A 20,468-nucleotide genomic window follows, 5' to 3' on the forward strand; every position below is an offset into this window, starting at 1 on the left:
ACAATCATGCAGTGTATAGGCTGGCCAAGCTCCATGCACACTCAGCAAGACGTGTCCACTTTACTTCATATCAGGTTTTTGCAGTTATCGGCATGTTTGTGCGAGTTTTATTGACAACTGAATATGTGCATTAAACACAGAGGCGACCACCACGTTCATACACCACCTCCATGTTCCTTATCAAAAGGCGTGTGTTTGTAAAGATAGCAGTTCATAGGCCAGGGCTACTGTTTATTTAAGGCGATACGCAAATGTCAAGATACGTATATGAATGGTCACTAATTAACCAGAAGAGAGTTTTTAGTTGTGGCTCGTATGATGCTGTAGATATGAACAGTTCATGAACATAAAATATTTAAAGTAAGCGTCTACAAGAAAATATATAAGCTTTCAAAAATATAAATTGCTTGAATGCTCGAATCAGATCAGGCTGTACAATAGAGGCTAGATAAACAAGATGAAAATAAAGTGCAGTTTAACAAATGAAACAGGTGTGACCGCATCACCGCTCAAACGTAAATCAATACGCTGCTGCTTTCACGTTTGTGTTTAGTTTACTGTCTTTATTTACTCTCTGTATTTATGTATATATAACGTTCGTGTTTGACTGGTTGTGTCCCCGTCATAGCCACTCTGGTGGGTGGTGCCCGGCCCTTAGGCTGTAGATGATGATGATGATGATGATGATATAAGGTGGAGCTTACTGCAGACGTTCACTGCTTTAGGACTTCTACAATTGGTCACATAATGCAGAAGAAGCACAACACGTAAAACTGCTGCTTGCTTTATTGGAGGAAGAAAAAGACAGCACCACAAAGGTAACTAGTTCCTCTTTTATTATCAGGTAGATTCATTATCTAGCCGGTGCTAGTAAAGGCATGTAGGAGACGTGTCTCCACTCACACTTAACCGTTGCAACCGTCGTTTAACGCGAGCTAACGTTACATCACATACTAACGTTAGCATCAACTGCATCAAGCATGTTGCATCAGTGTGGTAACTCGGCTAGCTCCGTTAGCTTAACGCCACAGTTCAGAGTCGCTGCACAGCCAGTTTAAGATGCGTGTTGTTGAGATGGATACAAGTGTAAGCTAAGTTAAATGGCGTTAACGTAGTGATGTACGGGTTTAATTGATCCGTTACTGTCCTCTTTTAAGCATGTGCCAGGCCAGTGCTAATAGGCTAACAGCAGATCTGGCGCTAGTCATTAATAATTATTTGTTGTTGTTTTATAGAGGAGTAACATGAGCGGGTGTTTTGATTAATTTAACATTTTGAGTCACACGCGTTAATTTGACGTTGAGAGATCATGTCATCACAAAATAGTCCGAGTCCACGTTTCACATCTCCATCCTGTGTGCTTTGTGACCGCAGTACGTGTAAGTTGTAAACTTGTGTTTTGACACATGAGAGGAAGTGGATTCCTTTTATGTATCGTCCTCAATAACGTCTAATAAGTTAGTTTAATTAACTTCTACATGCGTTTCCCTTGTCAACAGGGGGTAAAGTTGTGGAAATGGAGATTATAATCATTTGCTCCACAGAGATGTTTTGTTTTGTGACTTTATGAACAAGAGCACTTAACTGCAGCAGCCTTATTGCAGAGCAGACCCTACAGTAATGTCATTAGTCTAGTACTGGGACACGTGGCGCCTGTCCCTCACAAACCCATTAGTACTGTGCTTTTTTTTTAATTGTCTGGCAAATGTGAAACAGGGAAAAGCATTTAAATCTTAGCAGCTGTTAATCTGCAACCAAATCTTCTTCTTTCTTTTTTTTTTACTTTGAATGAAAGTACATTTTAAAGTCAGTATTTTGTCAGATGATTAATATGCAGTGCTTGTGTCATTGAATGACTGAAAACTGTACAACTGTGGCATTTTAAAGTCAACTATATCCCCAAGTAAATATGTCAATAACTGGCAATCAGTTTTTTTTAATCATCTATGCCTTACACTGCGAACAGTTGGGTTATGTGAGATAATTCCACAATTTAAAAAACGGAGCACCAAGTGAACATTACTTTATTGTTACAAACATGGCCATGGTAAATGTTTAAGCAATAAGCAAAGATGTGCATTTCTATCTACAGTATGATCCTTTCTCTTAGGTTGTTTTACCTAACATCAACATTTTTTAACTTTGATTTGATTTAAAGGATAATTTATTGTCATTATGCAACAGAGGGATACACAATGAAATTCAGTATGACAAACAAAAAAACCAACCCAAAAAGTATGTTATATGTTGATGAATGTATTCAGTCATATTAGTGACAAACGCGATAAAAACAACAACAACAAATAAAGACAAAAATGTAGTGAAATTCATGCTAGTTGCAGCATGTACATGCGCCGTTGTACTGGAGCCCTTACAGTGATCTGTGCTCTTTTACAATGTAACAGTGTGTAAAACTGCTTAAAAGCCATTTTGCTGTGGGGCAGTATTTAAGTCTTAGTTATTTACTTATTCATCTGGGTTTTTGTTAAGTTTAGTCCTTGTTTCTATGTTTGTTTCAAACATGGAAAGAGCATGTGTGATGGATATGAAGGTGGATTCTATAGCTGAATGTATGTTTTAACACACTTGTTTTAAACCAAAGGAGATTTCCATAAGTTTTTCTAGTGAAGTCTCAACACAAGGAGCTCCTTATGTGTCTATGGGTTATCAGTGTGGTATAGATATTGCTCCAAAACTTTAAAGTTGGACCTCAAGAATGATTAACACATCATAGTGAGTCGTTGATTTAGGCCTAAAGCTTGTACAGCTCACCATCACACTCCCAATGTAAGCTTTGAAGGCTTCCCATCTTACGCTTGCACTAGTCTGATCTGTGTTTATACGGAAACAATCTCTTTGGTTGTGAAAAAGGGCTTCTGTCAAACAGCAGTTTAGTGAAGCTGGTTAGTAGTAGGCTTGTGGTTTCTGTTGGCTTGTGTCTTACTTACTGCTTCTTATTTGGAAAGCACCTCATGAATCTAGGAAGGCGTTAATTGAATCCATTCTGTCACTCATTCATTCATTTGCAGTTACCCCATGGCCCCCTAAGTGTCAATTAGGCAATAAAAGGATATATGCCAATGACAGACTGGAGTCAAGCTTACCTTGTTTTTGTTACAGATTATCCCGGTGGAGAATTGATCCTCGGATTCAACAATGGCTGTTTAAAACGTCCAAACGTCTCCGCCTTCCAGTGACACTCTCTCCTCCCTGTTTCTCCTCTTGGTCTACCCCCCCATTACATTCCACTATATTGTTTTTCTGTTCTTTCACCTTGTGTCACTTTCTGGCGCTTCCAGGAACTAGTCAGTCTTCCTTATCACTTCCCTGTTACATCATCTGAGTTGGGGCTGAAGGCGGTTTAACCCCTCACAATGGTCGCTGAGGTAGACTCAGCTTCTCAGGGCAGCGGTGTGCGGCTGAAGCAGGAGATTTCCCTTCTCCATGGGGTCTGTCTGATCGTGGGAAATATGATAGGCTCCGGTATCTTCGTCTCACCAAAGGTAAGAGTCTCTGCTTTGTTAGCCCAATTGATTTCTGTATTTGCCCTGATTCAAATAGATTTTTGTGTCGTAAAAAGAACAGTTTCTTGCTCTTTGATTGCAAAATTTATTTTGTGATTAATGGTAAGGTTTTTTTTTTTTCGTTTTTTTTTGTCTTTGTGCCAGTTCAACTGACAGCTTACACATCACTCATAAAACTGAAACCAACCCGGAAACAAACAGGGCAATGCACTTGAATTACATATTTTCAACCCCACTCACCAAACAAGTTAGACAATAAACCAGAAGTGAAACAACTCTAGTATGTAATGAAAATCTTTAATGTGTCTTTCTTTCTTGAAAGTGTACTTTCTTGTATGTCTTATACATATATGATGTCATCTGCTCTTTATTCTCTGCTCTCATTTGTTGTCCTGCAGGGGGTTCTTATGTACACAGGCTCTTTTGGCCTGTCCCTGGTGGTGTGGGCTATTGGAGGGATATTTTCAGTGTTTGGAGCGTTGTGCTATGCTGAGCTGGGTACTACCATCCGTAAATCGGGAGCCTCCTATGCCTACATCCTGGAGGCCTTCGGCGGTTTATTAGCTTTTGTACGGTATGCATTTAATTTACTCTTTCTCCCTGTAAACATACTATTAACATCTCGTCATGGAAACTACACACACTAGAAATGCAGTACTTGATCTACCATATGTTCTTTTTTCAAGTCTACCAAACATGAAGTATAGTGTGACTAACATGAGTTTTGGACTATATTGTACATATGGCACATATAAGTACAGGGTTCAGTGCACTGTTCTCTCTACTGTATGTCGGGTCCCTTTTTGACAGCTGGTATTTTTAGCAGGTACAGATGTGATTATCTCTCATAAATTGACTTAGTGCCCAACTGTCTTTTTTTTCTGACATTATTACCTGCAGTGTATTACAATATTTAGCATATATATTTGTAACTTATAATGCAAAAGCTCACACATACAGCTCAGTATAGTAGATTTAGTTTCCCCAAGCAAATGGTTTGTGTTATGAAGCCAATATTGTGGCGAAACTATTTGCAAATGTGCGTGGAGAGTTGTGTAACTCTATCTCAATCTGTGTGCGCATAATCAGATTTGTAAATGTAAAGAAAGTCTCCAAATCTGTATTGAGATTTGCAAATGTGTAGACAAATCTGTAAACGCATACATGAATCAGTAGACAGAACTGTGAATGCGTATGTTATTGCAATATTATCGGCTGAACAGTCTTTTCTCCAAGATCTGGAAATACAGACAAGTTATCAGTTACAACTCAGCAGGCCTCTCAAAGGAATTGTCCATTTACATTTGACTTCTGCTGCATTTCTGCCATGGCAGAGATCTGCAAAGTCGTGTGGATATTTGTTTGTAGCCTTCCACCCTGTCTTCACTGTGCTTCAGTAGCAGTACAGCCTACTACACTTTAGACTGTGGCTGAGTGGAGATCAGAGGGTTGGCGGTTCGATCCCCGCTAGTCACTTGTCGATATGTCCTTGAGCAAGACACTTAACCCCAAAAGTGCTCCCGTAGCTATGCCTACGGTGTATAAATGTGATAGTATCTGAATTGTAGTTGTCTGCTAAATGACTGTAATGTAATGTACACACTCTACATTCACACTGCAGCTGGCCATAGATGATGGATGTTTGTGCATCGGTTATCATGGCAGCTGGGCGGCTTGTTGGACACTTTAACCACAGCACCCTTCCTGCATTGTCGGTTAACGGTTATTGATCGGGTAACAAAGGTCGGCTATTGGTCAGAAACAAATTCTAAATTAGCATTCCTAGCACACCCAGATTCTGAATACACAGAAGGTTCAGATTCCTGTACATATTCACAAATCTGATTTAAGATGCAGTTACACAACTCTCTACACACATTTGAAAATAGTTTTGCTACAATAATAGCCCCATATAGTCTCCCCGCTAGGTCTGCCATATCCTAACAGCATCTCATCCTTTCAATTAAGTAATGATTTGAACAGAAGCCTCACACATTACACTATGTCCTTTGCTATATCAATATATTTTTTAATTTCTTACAACTTTATTGGAGACAGTTCACTAACATACAAGATAATTATTTTTCAAGCATTCACAGCACTGAATTTGAAATTGGGAAAGCCATTTTCCTAATGGTAGAGATACAGAAAATGTCTGTTATAAATTATTATTATCTTAATACAGTTTAACAAAAGATATGCTACATGTCTGCATTATAATGAAGACCTTTTTAATTCTGTAGACTGTGGACGTCCTTGTTGATAGTTGAGCCAGCTTGTCAGGCAGTGATAGCTCTGACCTTCTCCAACTACCTGGTCCAGCCCTTCTTCACCTCCTGTCCAGCCCCCTATGTTGCTGTCCGCCTCCTCGCTGCTGTCATCATATGTAAGGCTCTCCCTGTAGTGTGTGTGTGTGTGTGTGTGTGTGTGTGTGTGTGTGTGTGTGTGTGTGTGTGTGTGTGTGTGTGTGTGTGTGTGTGTGTGTGTGTGTGTGTGTGTGTGTGTGTGTGTGTGTGTGTGTGTGTGTGTGTGTGTGTGTGTGTGTGAGAGACATCTGTGTCATATAGTATCCATAGTGAGAAGACCTGTTGCGGTTGGAAGGTTTGACCAGAACTGGGACTCAAAAGCAATTTTAACCAACAATATCACTTCAAAAGGCTCAGTGCACCAATTAGATGCAGTATAACTGTTGTCTGTCACTGTACAGACGGTGCTATAAGATGCCATCTAGTCACAGTTCATTTGTTCATGTGTAGAACTGTAGAACCCTGCACTTGTCCACTCTTGTGTTTACAGTGATCATATGTAAATCCTGTTAAGTCAAATGCAAACTGTAGGCTGTTTGAGGGAGAGTTTAGGAGAAGCTATCACAATAGCTGAAAGGTAGTTCTTGTTACCAGCACTACTGGTGCATGTTAAACCATGCATGGTGCGTTTAATTAGATGACACGCCTTCATGTTATGTGAACCTTTCCAAACAAAGCTGCCTCACTTAGTCTTTGTTTGCATTGCTCTTAAAGGGATATGTGTGTAACTACACTTAATACTTGTGGATTTCCTCTCAACTCTGCCTTAAATCTACTGTGCTTGCTTACAAACTAGGCCTACAAAAAACAATGGATGTGTATTTGCATGTTTGATTGTTTCCATACCCAAACCTTACTACTAGGGTTGCAACGCTGACGCAACGTCCTCGTCTTGTACACAACTCTCTCCGGTGCTGTTGTAGCTCCAGCGCTGGCATTCTTCTCATATGGGATACTATGAGGGCTGCAACTGTTTTATGCAACTCACAGTGCCACACTTTTCTCCCACTTGGCTGTAGGCCTCAGTTTGAGATGCTGGAAAAGGTTTGTTGTGATGCTACTTTTAGTTGCCACAGACTTAAGACAATAGTGTTTTGCTGTTTTCTTCCTCTTTTTCTCTTATCAGGTCTGCTGACTTGTGTGAACTGTATGAAAGTGAAATGGGGGGCTATTCTTCAGGTCATCTCCACCGTAGCGAAGGTCCTAGCTCTCATCGTCATCATCATCACTGGCCTGGTTAAGCTTGGACAAGGTAGGATTTCCCAAAAATCTCACTATGACTCTATCACTACTTCTCTGATTTGGCTGGAATTTGAAGGGATGAAGCACTACTGCACTATTTAAGATGAACTCCGTCTCATTGAGTCGGCAAACTGAATACAGTAAATGGTTAAAGCGTTTCAAATCGGCCAATATCAGTTTCTTGAAAACGGTGCAAAAGTAAATGTTGTACCTGCTGTACCTTTGCTCCAACTTAAATACTTATTGGACAAATTCTGCATTATTTTACTGATTAACCAATAGATACAAGTTTGGCATTGGACCAGCTCGCTAAGAAAACTATCCATATTAAATGTGTTTCATATGAATTAATAGATTTTATTAGAGATGAACCTATTTGCAATTTTCTTTCTGATCGATTCTGAGGAATAAGAACTATAATTGACAGCTAACACAAACGTTTTTGTAACTTTTATCTCATAGAAAATGTTATTAAATTTGTATATTCATAAAGAAATGTTGACAATTAAATTACATTACAGTCATTTAGCAGACGCTTTTATCCAAAGGGACTTACAATAAGTGTATTCAACATGGGTAAACAATAAGTGTATTCAAGAGAACTACTAGTCACCAGAAGTCATAAGTGCATCTCCTTGTTTACACAAGAATCTAAGAGCATGAACCAGAGCAAAAGTACAGTGCAGAAACAAACAAATACAATAAGTACAGCAATCTAGTATACTAGTTCTGGTTTATGCTCTTACATTTTCTCCAAAACTGCAACAAGTTACAGGACCTTACTGTCAAAACCTTGTTTTTCAAGGTTGTTCCTCCATGGCTTCTTTTGGTGTTTTTATGTCTTCAATTCCACACAGATTACATTAACTGTATTGACATTTTATGATTGTTTTGGATTGTGTTTGGCACTTGTTATTGATTGGCATCTATGTTTTTGTCCTTTTCTATTACTAAACTGCTTCCAGCACATATCCACTTACAGTGTATATAAATTGCAAGGTATTATACTAGTTATCTGAATATTACATATTAGTTATATAGCCTTAGATGATACATCTTAATGATCTGGGCTCATTAATTAACCTTGTGTTGGTGTAGGTTTTGACCAGAATTTTGAGGACTCATTCAAAGGCTCCAAACTGGACCCTGGTGACATGGCCCTGGCCCTCTATGCAGCGCTCTACTCCTACTCTGGCTGGGACACACTGAACTTTATCACAGAGGAGATCAAAAACCCAGAGAGGTATGACATCTGTTATTTCAGAACGGTTTTACAACAAGCGTGACTGATTTTCATTCCTGATGGCATTGCTTTTAATCAAGCCCACAATGTGACACATTATAAATCTGTAAATCTAGCATTTGATAAATCTGACTTAAAACTAAGTAATCTGACTTGAGAATTTCACATGACTGAGATCTTGGAGTTAATGAAATCCACTTTTCTCACTTTCAGAAATCTGCCTTTGTCCATCGCCATTTCCATGCCCATTGTCACCGTGATCTACATCTTGACCAACATAGCGTACTACGTCGTCATGGATGCAGAGAGAGTGCTCACGAGTGACGCCGTTGCTGTGGTGAGTAACTTAGTGCATTCTCCTTGTGCACTAAAGAAGACGTATATGAGCAGTAACCAAATCAGTCTGACCGTGTGCATACTAATGCCGACCTATAAACTCTATAAATCACAGAACTCATCCAAATGGACAACATCTGCTCAGCCTTGTAGGGACGGCAGGGTTTGATCTTCGCTTCCTGTCGTCTCGGTCAGTCTGGCTGGCAGCCACGGCCACTAGTGTCTGGTTGGGTACTCCCTTTCGGTTATCTGTGCCTGTAGGATCGAGATGATGGCAGGAAACTCATTTAGCTAAAGAGGTTAGCGCCCCACACAGGAACATGGGGACGTGATGATGTGATTATTGCATTGGAGGAAGAAGAGTCCTACTGGTTTTTATTATGTTTTCATACCTCTGCGTCTGCGGTGGCCGGTTGTCCGTCAGTCACGTTCTTGTGAATGGTGCAATATCTCAGGAACGCATGGAAGTGATTTCTTCAAATTTGGCACAAACGTCCACTTGGACTCGAAGTTGAAGTGATTAGATTTTGGTGGTCAAAGGTCATTGTGACATCTTGGACAGACATGAATGTAAATTGCAACTTGACTGGTTGGCAAAGACAAAGAAAGCAAAGCGGTAATTCTAGTTTAATAGAGTATTCATTGTTACTGATGTTCCAACTTGCCATGGGGCTGGATTTGTCACTACTTGGGCTTCACACCTCAGCACTGTACTGACAGTTCATAATGTTTGACTTAAATCTGGTTTGCTACAAACATTTACAATCACACTCTGATTTAAGACGCATATACATTAAGCTTTAATAAAGCTTTGAGTTTTCAAAGATATTACTCTGATTTGCATACAAGTGTGTATCAGTGTTTAGTTGTTGTAAATTGTATGACGATGTATAAGTGACGATGTATGAATTCCGTCTTAATTTGTTGTTTTTTCATATTTATTACTGGAGCAATCAGCTGTTTCTTTTACTTTTATTTGCAAACACCACTGATTACCAGTAAATGAATGTGAGCAGTAATAAACTTTGTTGAATGTCTCCGCAGACATTTGCAGATGAGGTGCTGGGCTGGGGTCGATGGTTGATCCCTCTGTCTGTGGCCATATCCTGCTACGGAGGCCTCAACTCCTCCATCATCTCTGCTTCCAGGTCAGAACATAACGGCACACCTAAATGCAGATTTACCTTGCTATTCTACAAAATCCTATATCAGCAACACGAAGAGCAAACGCGGTGACGTGGTTTCAACATTTTGTTTCTCCTGCAGGTTGTTTTTTGTTGGTTCCAGAGAAGGCCACCTGCCCAATGTGCTGTGCATGATCCACATTAAGCGTTTCACCCCAATTCCTGCCCTACTGTTCAATGTTAGTATCACATATTCTTGTTGGTTTTAGTATTGAACTGTGTGTATTTGGTTGTTTTGATGCCTGTGTCCCTGATGCGATCTTCTTTTTCAGGGTGGCATGTCTCTGATCTACCTGTCTGTGCCCGATGTCTTCCAGTTAATCAACTACTTCAGTTTCAACTACTGGTTGTTCATCGGCTTGTCAATAGCCAGCCAGATCTACCTGCGCATCAAAGCTCCTGATCTGCACCGGCCTGTTAAGGTAAGAAATGTATGCAGCTTGAATGCTGATATGCATGTTTAAGGATCATAATGAAAGTTAGATTCAGACAGGTAGCCACAGTGAAAAAGAAAGGCATATAATAGAATAAATGTTCACTAAGGGACACATCTGTGGTAATGCAATTTTGACTGTGGGGAAACTTGGATCTCTTGAAACTTCTGAATCAGATTTGCAAGCTGTGTGTTTTAATCACATGGCTCTGGGTTGCAATTTTAATGAATACAGAACATTCCCTGCTTGCATGCAGATACAGGGCATTAATAATATGTTCGCATGAAACCTGTTCAGAAAATATGTGTCTAGCCTTGTGGCAAAAGAGGCTCTAGACACCTGGAAAAATGGAAAATGTTTTCTTTCCCATTGCCTTCACCATGTTAGAAAGACATAGGCTGGCTAAACAGGGCAGCCTTAGGCCAAAAGTGTCGCATCATGACGACAGAAAACTAAATGAACAGTAAGAAGATACAAAAAGCTGCGATAACGGATAGATAGATAAGATAACGTGCTACTCTATCTATAATATGTATCTATAATCTTTCAAGCATTTTAGACCTGTATTTACTTTTGTTCACCCATCAATGGTGCCTCCATTGCAGGCCTGACCAACCCCAGCAATGCCTTTGAATTATAATGACGATGTTAAAAAACCATGATGTTTTCAATCTAATCACGTACTGCATACTGGCTGAGCAATCTAAGGGCGATTAGAGCCACAATTATATAATCAGAGGAATCTGGTTAGAGTGTTTGTTAATGTCATTTTTTAAGTTTTCAACATTTCTGCTCCCTAACCGTTTCTACTTGGACTTTCTCACTAAACCCTTGTTTATCCTCCTCCTCTGTCCTCCCATGCAGCTCTCTTTGTTCTTCCCGATTGTCTTCTGCTTGTGCAGCATATTCCTGGTTGTGGTTCCCCTCTACAGCGACACCATCAACTCTTTGGTGGGAATTGCTGTGGCGTTGTCTGGTGTACCAGTCTACTACTTTTGCATCCACCTGCCAACTAGCTCACGACCAGCCTTCCTCCAAAAAATGCTCGGTAAGAGGCTTCAACTGACGCCGTTGTGCATGGCATCGCAGTGGTGATGTTTGTGTTAGGAGACCCTCATGCTCCTTTTGATAGTAACTCATTTTATTTTTTTTTAGGATCACTTCACTTTTTAATTTAGATGCATATTGTAGAGTCAATTTAGATGCATGTTGTATATGCATGGGTACCAACATGCCTGAAAAAAACATGACCGGTTAATCCCTAGCAGCAGACTGTAATTTAATGTTGAAAAAGGCGTTGCTCCTTTTCAAACACAAACTCAAACTCCAAACATTTGTACTAAAGTAACATTGAGGAAAAAAGCCTGACAGATGAGATGGGCTGGATTTTTGAGACCGATATTGATATTTGGGAGTTTAAACAAATCTGAGTACGATTTATAAATGAGCCGATAGTAATTTATTTGAACTTAAACACATAATGTTGATACATATCCCATATATTTTTATTTTTTATTGATGTGACCAGGATGCATAATGATCATTTTAGAGTTTGAAAAATCAACCAGTCAGTGCTCTCTGGTCGGGGAAAAAACTGTAAGAGTTGCACTCTTTCCAAATGACCTGAAACGTTATTTGGCATTTCTGTACTGTGATCTCTTGTTCGGTTGCATCCAAGATGCATGACACATCTACAATAGGTCAATATTTTGGCTCGGCTAATTGCTAACTCCGGGTACGTAAGCTGTAAAAAAACAATCCCTGTGCATGAATGCGGATGTGTGGTGTTATTATGGATAACCTCTTAAAGTAGCTTACAAGTCTTACTCTAAGTTGCATGTAGACCAGCTACCGTTGGCACATGTAAAAACTCCTTGTCTTACTGTTAAGAGCTGAAGCGTGATTGAGATTACCGTTTCAAAGTTCAGTGTATTATTGAGCCTACATACTGTAAAGGGTTCTGTAGTGCAACTATAACACCTGCCGTTGAAGAATAATCCCTCTTAATACTATTTATTGTATGCAAAATGTTTAAACTAGTAATCCTTCGAAGTTGTTTCTTCAGTACAACCCTTGGTTTTACATTTTGTTGTATTTTATTTTTTTATTTTATCGCCACAGATCACATCTCTCTGTACACCCAAAAACTGTGCCTGTGTTGTGTGACCTCGCCTGATATCGACCTGGACAATTTAGACCCAGAGAAGATCGAATGACGGAGCAACAAAACCCCTTGTGTGAAATGCTGTATGGAGGGATGGAAGAGGAAGAATGAACACAAAGGAGGCAGAGAGCTGCAGACAATCAGGATTTAGAAGAGTATAGCTGGGTTGATTTTAAACGGAGGATGAAGAAAACTGGAGAGGTGAGCTCGACACACCTCTTTCCTTCCTCCGCTCTCACGCACAAGCCATATAAATACAAAAGCAGGATTTCACTCGGCATGATTAAAAAATGATGCTCAGTATAATCCTCCAAACAGCACTCTATAGCTTAACTCAGTGGAACTTGAGCACAGTCACCTGCTGTTACAGTGTAGTGTTAACTGTGTAATTCCCTCCACACGTGTGCCCGTATAACTGAAACTCACGCACAAAAGCTGACAGAAAGCCTGAGGGTGACAAATGAAAAGTACTGACCTGATCCACAAGGAACCCACTCTGCAAACATGCTTCAGGTGATTTGTTCACCAACAGGAGGTTAAGTAGATGCTGTATTTACAAATGTTTATGCTTTACATGTGTTTCATCACATCTCATGTTAACGGTTTGAGTTACTGTAGCTCATTTGAATGTGTGGAAGATGAGCATGGATGGTTCATACCGTGTGACTCTTTTTGAAAGGACGCTCAAGACCCCTTATTACAGGTTTCAAATGTCACACGATGATGGCCAATCCAACCATTTTGGGTTCCTTAAGATCAGAGAAAGCCCTCATATTTATCTTTCAACCCAATGAGGCGGGTCCGACCACTGGTTTAAATGCTGAGAGTTGCAGACTTGAAGACCATCCAACTGCTTGTGTGTAAATGTTTTGATTGGCAAATTACCGGTCTGATGTTGATGCAAACCAGTGTGTGTGGTTTTCATAAATGTATTGTAGTGTAATGTCCAAAAACATTGTGGTTGGACTTTTTGACAGACAAATTTGCACATCACATTTGCTTTTTCTGTTTTGTTGTACAACTACCTTGATTATAGAAAAGCTTTATTCTAATCTATTATTCTACTGGATGACCAAATGGACAGATCTGTAATTATTAGCTTGGTTAGAAGAGGGAAGAGATTATTTACAATATTTTTTGCAAGCTTGTTGTCAGTTGATTATGATGATAAATCCGTCTCTAACCTGTTTCTGTTCCACTGAGAATCCTTTGAATGCATCTTCAGGGCTATATCTGATTTTCTGGTGCCTCCTAGTGGTAGCCTAGAGGCACCGAATATTTACTTCCAGGGATGAGCTATGAGATTTTTCCATGTGTCACTCTAGAGTCCATCTACAATTTCCATGTTTTTGTTTACGCCGTTTCTGTCGCCTTGTCCCCTCTTCTAACGCAAACCAGTGAGTAATGTAACTAAAGCATTATAGATATGAAAACATTTTTGCACATTGCTATGTTGTGGTGGTTTCCGGATCAAGCAAATGTAACTGCCAGACTCCTCTGGGTGGTGTTTGTCTTCAGAATGGGGTCTTCTCAAACAAACGGAAGCCGATGTGCACATGTTGTAGCCGTTACTTCTCTTTTTACCCACTCTTGTCTTAAGAGTTTGTAACACAAGTGGTATATTTAATGTAACGTTGCCTTGTGAATATATCACCAGCTTGGGCCATTTGTTCACCGTGTACAGCCAAAGGTCTTAACCGGGCTGATAGTGGGACCATCTTTCTGCTCACCATAGCAAAGTGTGTCTGCTTTCTTGTGAGAAAATTACACCTGTAGTGAGTTGAGCTCCAGGTAGAAATGAGTCAAACTTTGAAGTGTTCTGCTGTTGTTCTTATGAACTTTATGTGCCTTCTGTGAGTGTGATCTGCCAAAGGCCCTGTCTATTTTCGATGACGCTCAGCTGGAAATAATCAGGACCTGGATTTAGGACCCATATGTAGTGTCTTGACTTGAGCACTTCCATAACACCAGCCAGATACCTGTTTAATGTTGCGTCCTCTTGGGTCAGTGTCATCGTTTCAACCAAACGAGTATGCAGTATATTTGATGTTTTTCATGAGGTACCAAATACTGAGTCCGTGTGTGCTGGTTGGGTCGGGTTTGACAAAGTTGTAATTTGTGTATTTGTAGATTTGTGTCTGAAGTGTTTGCTCTGATGACTGTTTTTATTTATTATGTGTTGGACAAACCAAATGGCAAGACATGCTTTCCAGTGGAGGAAGTCTTGTTTGCCCAGATTGACGCATGAAGGTGCTTTGTTTTATTTTAATAAAGACGAGTTCAAAATGTGTTTCAGTGACTTTGACTGTTCTTATCCACTGTCCTCTGCCTGAACCCGAAACATGGCGGCTGACCACCACTAGAGGTCATGGTCTTGTAACGCTGGGTACTTTTTTTTTTTTATTTAATTATTTTTTTTATTATATAAATACTTTGAAGCTGTTGAAGTTATTTTCAACTTTAACATTTGTTTCTAAATTCTCTTCGTTCTCTACAGATATGATGAATCTCTTGAGGTTTTTGGACTGTTAGTGTGACAAAATTAATTTGAATATTTTACTTTAGGGTGTTTTAGTTTCTCCTTTTCTAAAACTATTTTCTGACTTTTTTTTTTAAATAGAAAAAGCAGCTTTTTCTATGTCTAGCAAAGCAACTTTTTGAAAACATTGAGAGGTTTAGGAACTTTTTCTGATGAGAAACTGATTGACAGCACTCTTTTAATGTTTTCTTATTACATTATACATTTAGATCTACCCCTGGAATACCTGTATACAGTTATGCAACAGCAGATTAATGCAGTACAAAATGTCATGTTCAGATAGTAACATTGCAGTTTTCCAGTGAAAGATGAGCAGACTACACTATGTATAGTTTTAAGTATACATGAGTATTACAGTAGGAGTCGATGTAACATCCCATTCAGGAATTATAAGTAATGTATTATCAATGTGTGGACTGATTGATAGATAGATATTAAAAAAAAATCCACACATTGATAATAGATATGTGTATAGCAACATCCTGTAGCTATGAAAAAGAATACTGATGTTTGTTAAGCATTATTGTTCTCACAAATGGGATATCTATATCTGTGTGTGTATGTGTGTGTGTGTATGTATATATGTCTGTCTATCTATCTATCTATCTCCCATTTGTGAGCACAACAATGCTTAACAAACATCAGTATTCTTTTTCATAGCTACAGGATGTTGCAACCAAAGTAAATATTCAGGGTGTCAGAGAATTAAAGAACCAACATAGCTGTCAGCGTAGGTTCAGTAGGCTGCCATAGTTCTTCATGAAGCTGTGTATTTCTGTGTGTACACACTCAGAAACAGTCCCTATCTCTTGGTGTCTCTGACTGAACGTCTTCCTTTCAGCCTTCTCAGGTGGCTGGCCAAGCCCCACCTCCTGTCCATCCATCTACCTTGCCTCCCCGAGGGCTCGGTGCGGAGGCATCACATTTCAGCAGGTTGTGCACTCTGTGCTTCAGATGCTGCCTGTCAATAGGCGCCCGTTCCTGGGGAGAGTTCTGTCTCCGTCCCTCCCCAGGAGTGGAGGGAGTTGGGTTCCACTGACTCATGCATTAAAGATAAAGCAGTGGAGGGGAAATGCAGCCGAGCACCAACGGCTACAGTAACAGCTCTCACTCAGAGAGCACAGGACGGGCTAAAAGATAAAGTCAATTATTAGCTTTAAGAGATCCAGGCTGCTTACGGTGGTACTTGGCACCACTGATGCTCTGGAGGGAGAGTCTGTCCTGGGGATGGGCAGAAGCACCGGGGTGCTGCTCTTTGATGGGTGACTGGCCGTCACACACTGGTACAATCTTGGCATCATGGAGCTGCCCCGGCGTCTGAACTGGATACGAAACCGACCCTGGAGGCCCCATGTCTGCCGCAGGGAGTTCAACCGTAAGTGTCTGTGAATCATGATAGGATTGTGGTTCTGATTTGTTCCAGTTTGGCTTTTCTCTGTCCTCGTATTTTGTGTTTCTTTCAAAATGTCTGTCCTCTGGGTCTACCTTAATTGTTTTAAGTGCTGCCATGAACCTGAGAAGCTCCGCAGTGAATTAATTTCTGTCTTGACGAATGAAGTGTTGATAGTGACTCCTACTGTGTGTTGTTGCTCTACTGTCCATTATGAGCTTCATGCTGTGGATAATACACTGTTATCTTCTGTTTCTGATGCTACTTGATTGTAAGCATGTAAATAATATACTGCACAATCCTCCAGGTTTAGCGTTTTAAATTAGTAATGTGACTCAGTGAGTGCTACTCTCTCTTTTTCCAACAAGCAGGCGCCATATACACCCCCCACAGTGGACTAGGTGTCGGATAAGAGTGATGTTGGGTGGGGAATGTCTGTTTCCGAGTGAAATTATACACCAGGCCATATATGTAGGTTCATGACATAAACTCGCTCTAATAGCTTCTGCATTAATTGTATAGTTTGGACCCATTCGACCAATATCGATTTTGCAAACCACTCGTCACACCTGGTCAGTGGCAGGCAGGGTCAAATAAGATGAAAATGTCTCTAGTTGTAATGCAAGTTTTACTGAAGCATTTCTGGATGATTGAAGACTTACTCATATATGTTAACTTAACATGAAACGTTTTAATAATATTCCATCAGCACACAGAAATGGTCTTCAGCTGATCCTGTGGTCCATTTGATCAGTCTTGATCTGTGAATGTTTAATTGAAATAGCATCTGTGTTGGTTGTGTAGGATCAGATTCATTACAGCACTTGTGGCCGTGCCAAATGGGTCTAGTGGGGTAATATTTAGGTCTGTTGTTGGCTTACACACTATTGTACCAAAAAAGAAAAATATGAATGTACATACACACACTGAAAACGTGTAGCGTTAAATGTGGAGAACGTGGATTGATTGTTGGACTGAGTGCATTCTGGCTGCTGTTGTCTAAATGTTGCTGAGCTGGAAAGATTTAGTCCCTACAACTTGAGCAAAGTGCAGTAGTCCTCATCCCACATCCTGCCGGCACTGTTTTATGTAAAGCACTTTCGAAGCAGAGATGAGGAGAGTGAGAGAGGTAATCAAAAAGTATTTAATTTTCTTTTCTCCCCGGGATCAATAAAATGTCTTTCTTCACAGAGTATGAAAGCTCTGTGTTTGTTTCTGTGCATGGTTGAGTGTAATTGACTTGATATCTGTGTGCTCCGCATTGTGTTGTGTCAGCCTGGTGGCAGTGTGGAGGGGGAGGGAGGACAGTCTTGCAATGCTGATGCTTTGAAGAGAGCATATCCTGTATTTTATTTTTTTTGTCTGCACGGCATTTGATCAATGTTGTTTAATGCAGGCAGTGAACCCCACTAGACTCAGGTGGGCTCTGATGAACGCCAGCAGACTGTCGCCACAATGACCGGAGGAAGGCAAGAATTTATTAACAAAAACTTTATAATTTGAATAGAAATTATTTTAAAAATGTATAAAATTGAAAAGTAACAAATGGCACTGGTATATTCTGTACCTAAAAATAAAATCACCCCTTACCCTCAGGCTTTTCCGAGCCAATATCTTGCCGTTGCATCTGCATGTGTAGTTGCCATTATATAGACTCAAGGCACTACAAAAGCTACCAAACTAACAAGCTACCTAAAGCCACCTAAACCTAAAATATCCCACAGCAATGTTCTGGGACATTATTACAAATGTAGGAAGACTTGACGATGCAGCTTAATTTCACATTAGCACAATGTTGTGTGATAATCTCATTGATTATCTTGTAGGTTTTTTGGTAGTAAACATGTTCCCTCTTGCCTTTTTAATCAGACTGTCAGCAGTTTGAAGCAAACACTTCAAAGAGGAAGAAGCACTGAGGCTGAAAGTTATTGATTATTTCCTTAGTAGTCTTTGAGTGGCTTTGTCCACTGCTGATTATCCCGGTATTTATTAATAAAATAGTAGAGCTTGCAGGGTTTTACCAGCGGCCACTACAGAGTAGAGGATTTAAGCATATTATAATTTGATCTATATCACTTCTGAACAAAGATACAAACACTTTAAAGGAAAGGCTGCATTAGATATGATGACTACTGATCAAAGCTGCGTTATCAGCTACCATCAACTATCGATAAAAGTGCTAAAATAATAACTTGACTAAAACAGGAAGTTGATACAGTCTGGAGTGTTTTTATTGATCCATATTTAGTTTTTCATGGTCCTGCTTTCTTTCATGCAGGATCAGAAAAGTTGATTAGCTCTTATCTGAGATGTTGTTTAAACCTGAATGAGGCCATTTATTATGGAAGTCACTCCATTTACTGGTTAAAAGTGTTGAGTATTCAATTTAAGTAAATCCTCTTAGTTAATTCATCTGCTGATGGTTCCAAACATCGGAAGTTACAAAATGATTCTCTTGACTTGTGGATGCATTAATAAATAGATTTTATCTCACACGTCTGTTATAAGTTGCAGTAGCTTTGGCAACTGCTCTCTTAAATTTAATAAGATAATTAAATCATATCTACAAGTGAGGTGTGTGTGTGTGTGTGTGTGTGTGTGTGTGTGTGTGTGTGTGTGTGTGTGTGTGTGTGTGTGTGTGTGTGTGTGTGTGTGTGTGTGTGTGTGTGTGTGTGTGTGTGTGTGTGTGTGTGTGTGTGAGAGTGTGTGAGTGAGTGAGTGACAGAGACATGGTGGTGACTGGGCCATTAATAGTAGGGTTGTTGGTTTGTGGCTCTGCATGTCAAAGTGTCTTTGAGCAAGACACTGAATTCCATTTTGCTCCTGATGCATGTGTATGGAAGAAAATATAAGTTGCCCGAAACAAATGCATCTGCTAAATGAATGTAATGTTGGGCGTGACATTTTTCTTTCATAGATGTTGTAGCTTGAGTGCCTGTTAATCGCAGGATGGTGGTTCAATCCCATCATAGCATGTCCAAGTGTCCTTAAGCAAGACCGTGGACCTCAAAGTCCTCCAGGTTTGAGTGTAATGTAGGTCGCTTCAGACACGAAGCGTAAATGTCATGTAACACTGTCGTGGCAGACCGCCGCTGTTCTGAACTGTGAATTAGTTTATACATGTTTTCATTTTGTCACTGTCTCTAACATTGGGATGTATCACAGAAAGACAGTTAGGCTGTTGTCATTGTCTGGTAAGCTGTTATAGACACAGATGTGGCTTCATGGATGTATCTTTTCTGTAAGCTAGTCTGTGTTCACTTCAATAATTCTGACTGCTTATGTGCTGACGTAGTGGAAATGACTGTATGGCTATATCGGATTGTATGGTAGTTCTAGGTCTCGGTTTTTATGTTCATTCAATTCATTTATATTTAAAATTATTTATTTATAAAGTGCTTATCTCTTAACAATTAAGACGACGTCACCATTGTTGCATCTGCTATAATCCTGACTGAAATCTGTGTTTCCATTAGCCACCAGTAGAGGGCCTTCACAGTTTGATAATATAATACATGAATGCTGAATGTCGTCTTCATTACAGTTCCACACACACACACACACACACACACACACACACACACACACACACACACACACACACACACACACACACACACACACACACACACACACACACACACACACACAATACTGTATCTTCCTCTACTCAGCTCAGAAGGAAGTGAATCAACACAAAAGATTGCACTTGCTCTCCACTCAACAATGCCATAGTGTGTGTAATGTAATGAAAAATGCTCTCTTCCTCCTCTGAAGGTTGCAATTTATTCTTCCTGTTTCTGGCACCACGCTGAGGGCAAAGTGCCACTCAAAGGATCATCTGACTGATTTTATGAATAATGTAGGGGCTGAAAGAGAGAAATACTTGTTTTCTTCTAGCGATATGCACAGAACCGCAATAAAAATACTCATTAATTATCTGTCATGCCGCCAGCTTTGACGGACTTTTGAATGGAGTTGAGGCCATAATGGAAGTGGTCCAAACTAAACACTTAACCAGATTGTATTATTCTGTCTATGACCTGCCTGCACATTTTTCTTCTCCTGTATTCAGTAGTTGTCTCTTTTCTGCACCTCTCTGTCCT

General features: G+C 39.9%; 1 protein-coding gene across 2 annotated transcripts; it reads left to right on the plus strand.

Annotated features, from left to right (window-relative positions):
• The first annotated feature begins 717 nt into the window (after positions 1-717).
• Positions 718-14,723, plus strand: si:dkeyp-120h9.1 (Y+L amino acid transporter 2-like). Of its 2 annotated transcripts, none has more exons than XM_068728426.1 (12): positions 718-818; positions 3,121-3,503; positions 3,923-4,098; positions 5,768-5,910; positions 6,957-7,082; positions 8,171-8,315; positions 8,529-8,652; positions 9,696-9,799; positions 9,918-10,014; positions 10,108-10,257; positions 11,134-11,317; positions 12,391-14,723. In XM_068728426.1, exons 2-12 carry the CDS (start codon positions 3,375-3,377, stop codon positions 12,483-12,485), a joined length of 1,473 nt encoding a protein of 490 aa, XP_068584527.1. In that variant the 5' UTR covers positions 718-818; positions 3,121-3,374; the 3' UTR covers positions 12,486-14,723. The 2 variants fall into 2 exon arrangements, with proteins under 2 accessions (XP_068584527.1, XP_068584528.1); XM_068728427.1 differs by having other exon boundaries at positions 10,153-10,257.
• The last annotated feature ends 5,745 nt before the right edge of the window (positions 14,724-20,468 follow it).

This window comes from Cebidichthys violaceus, unplaced genomic scaffold, assembly GCF_023349555.1.
Source record: "Cebidichthys violaceus isolate CVI_PGR_0920_01 unplaced genomic scaffold, fCebVio1.0.p SCAF_42, whole genome shotgun sequence".
Lineage (NCBI taxonomy): Eukaryota > Metazoa > Chordata > Actinopteri > Perciformes > Stichaeidae > Cebidichthys > Cebidichthys violaceus.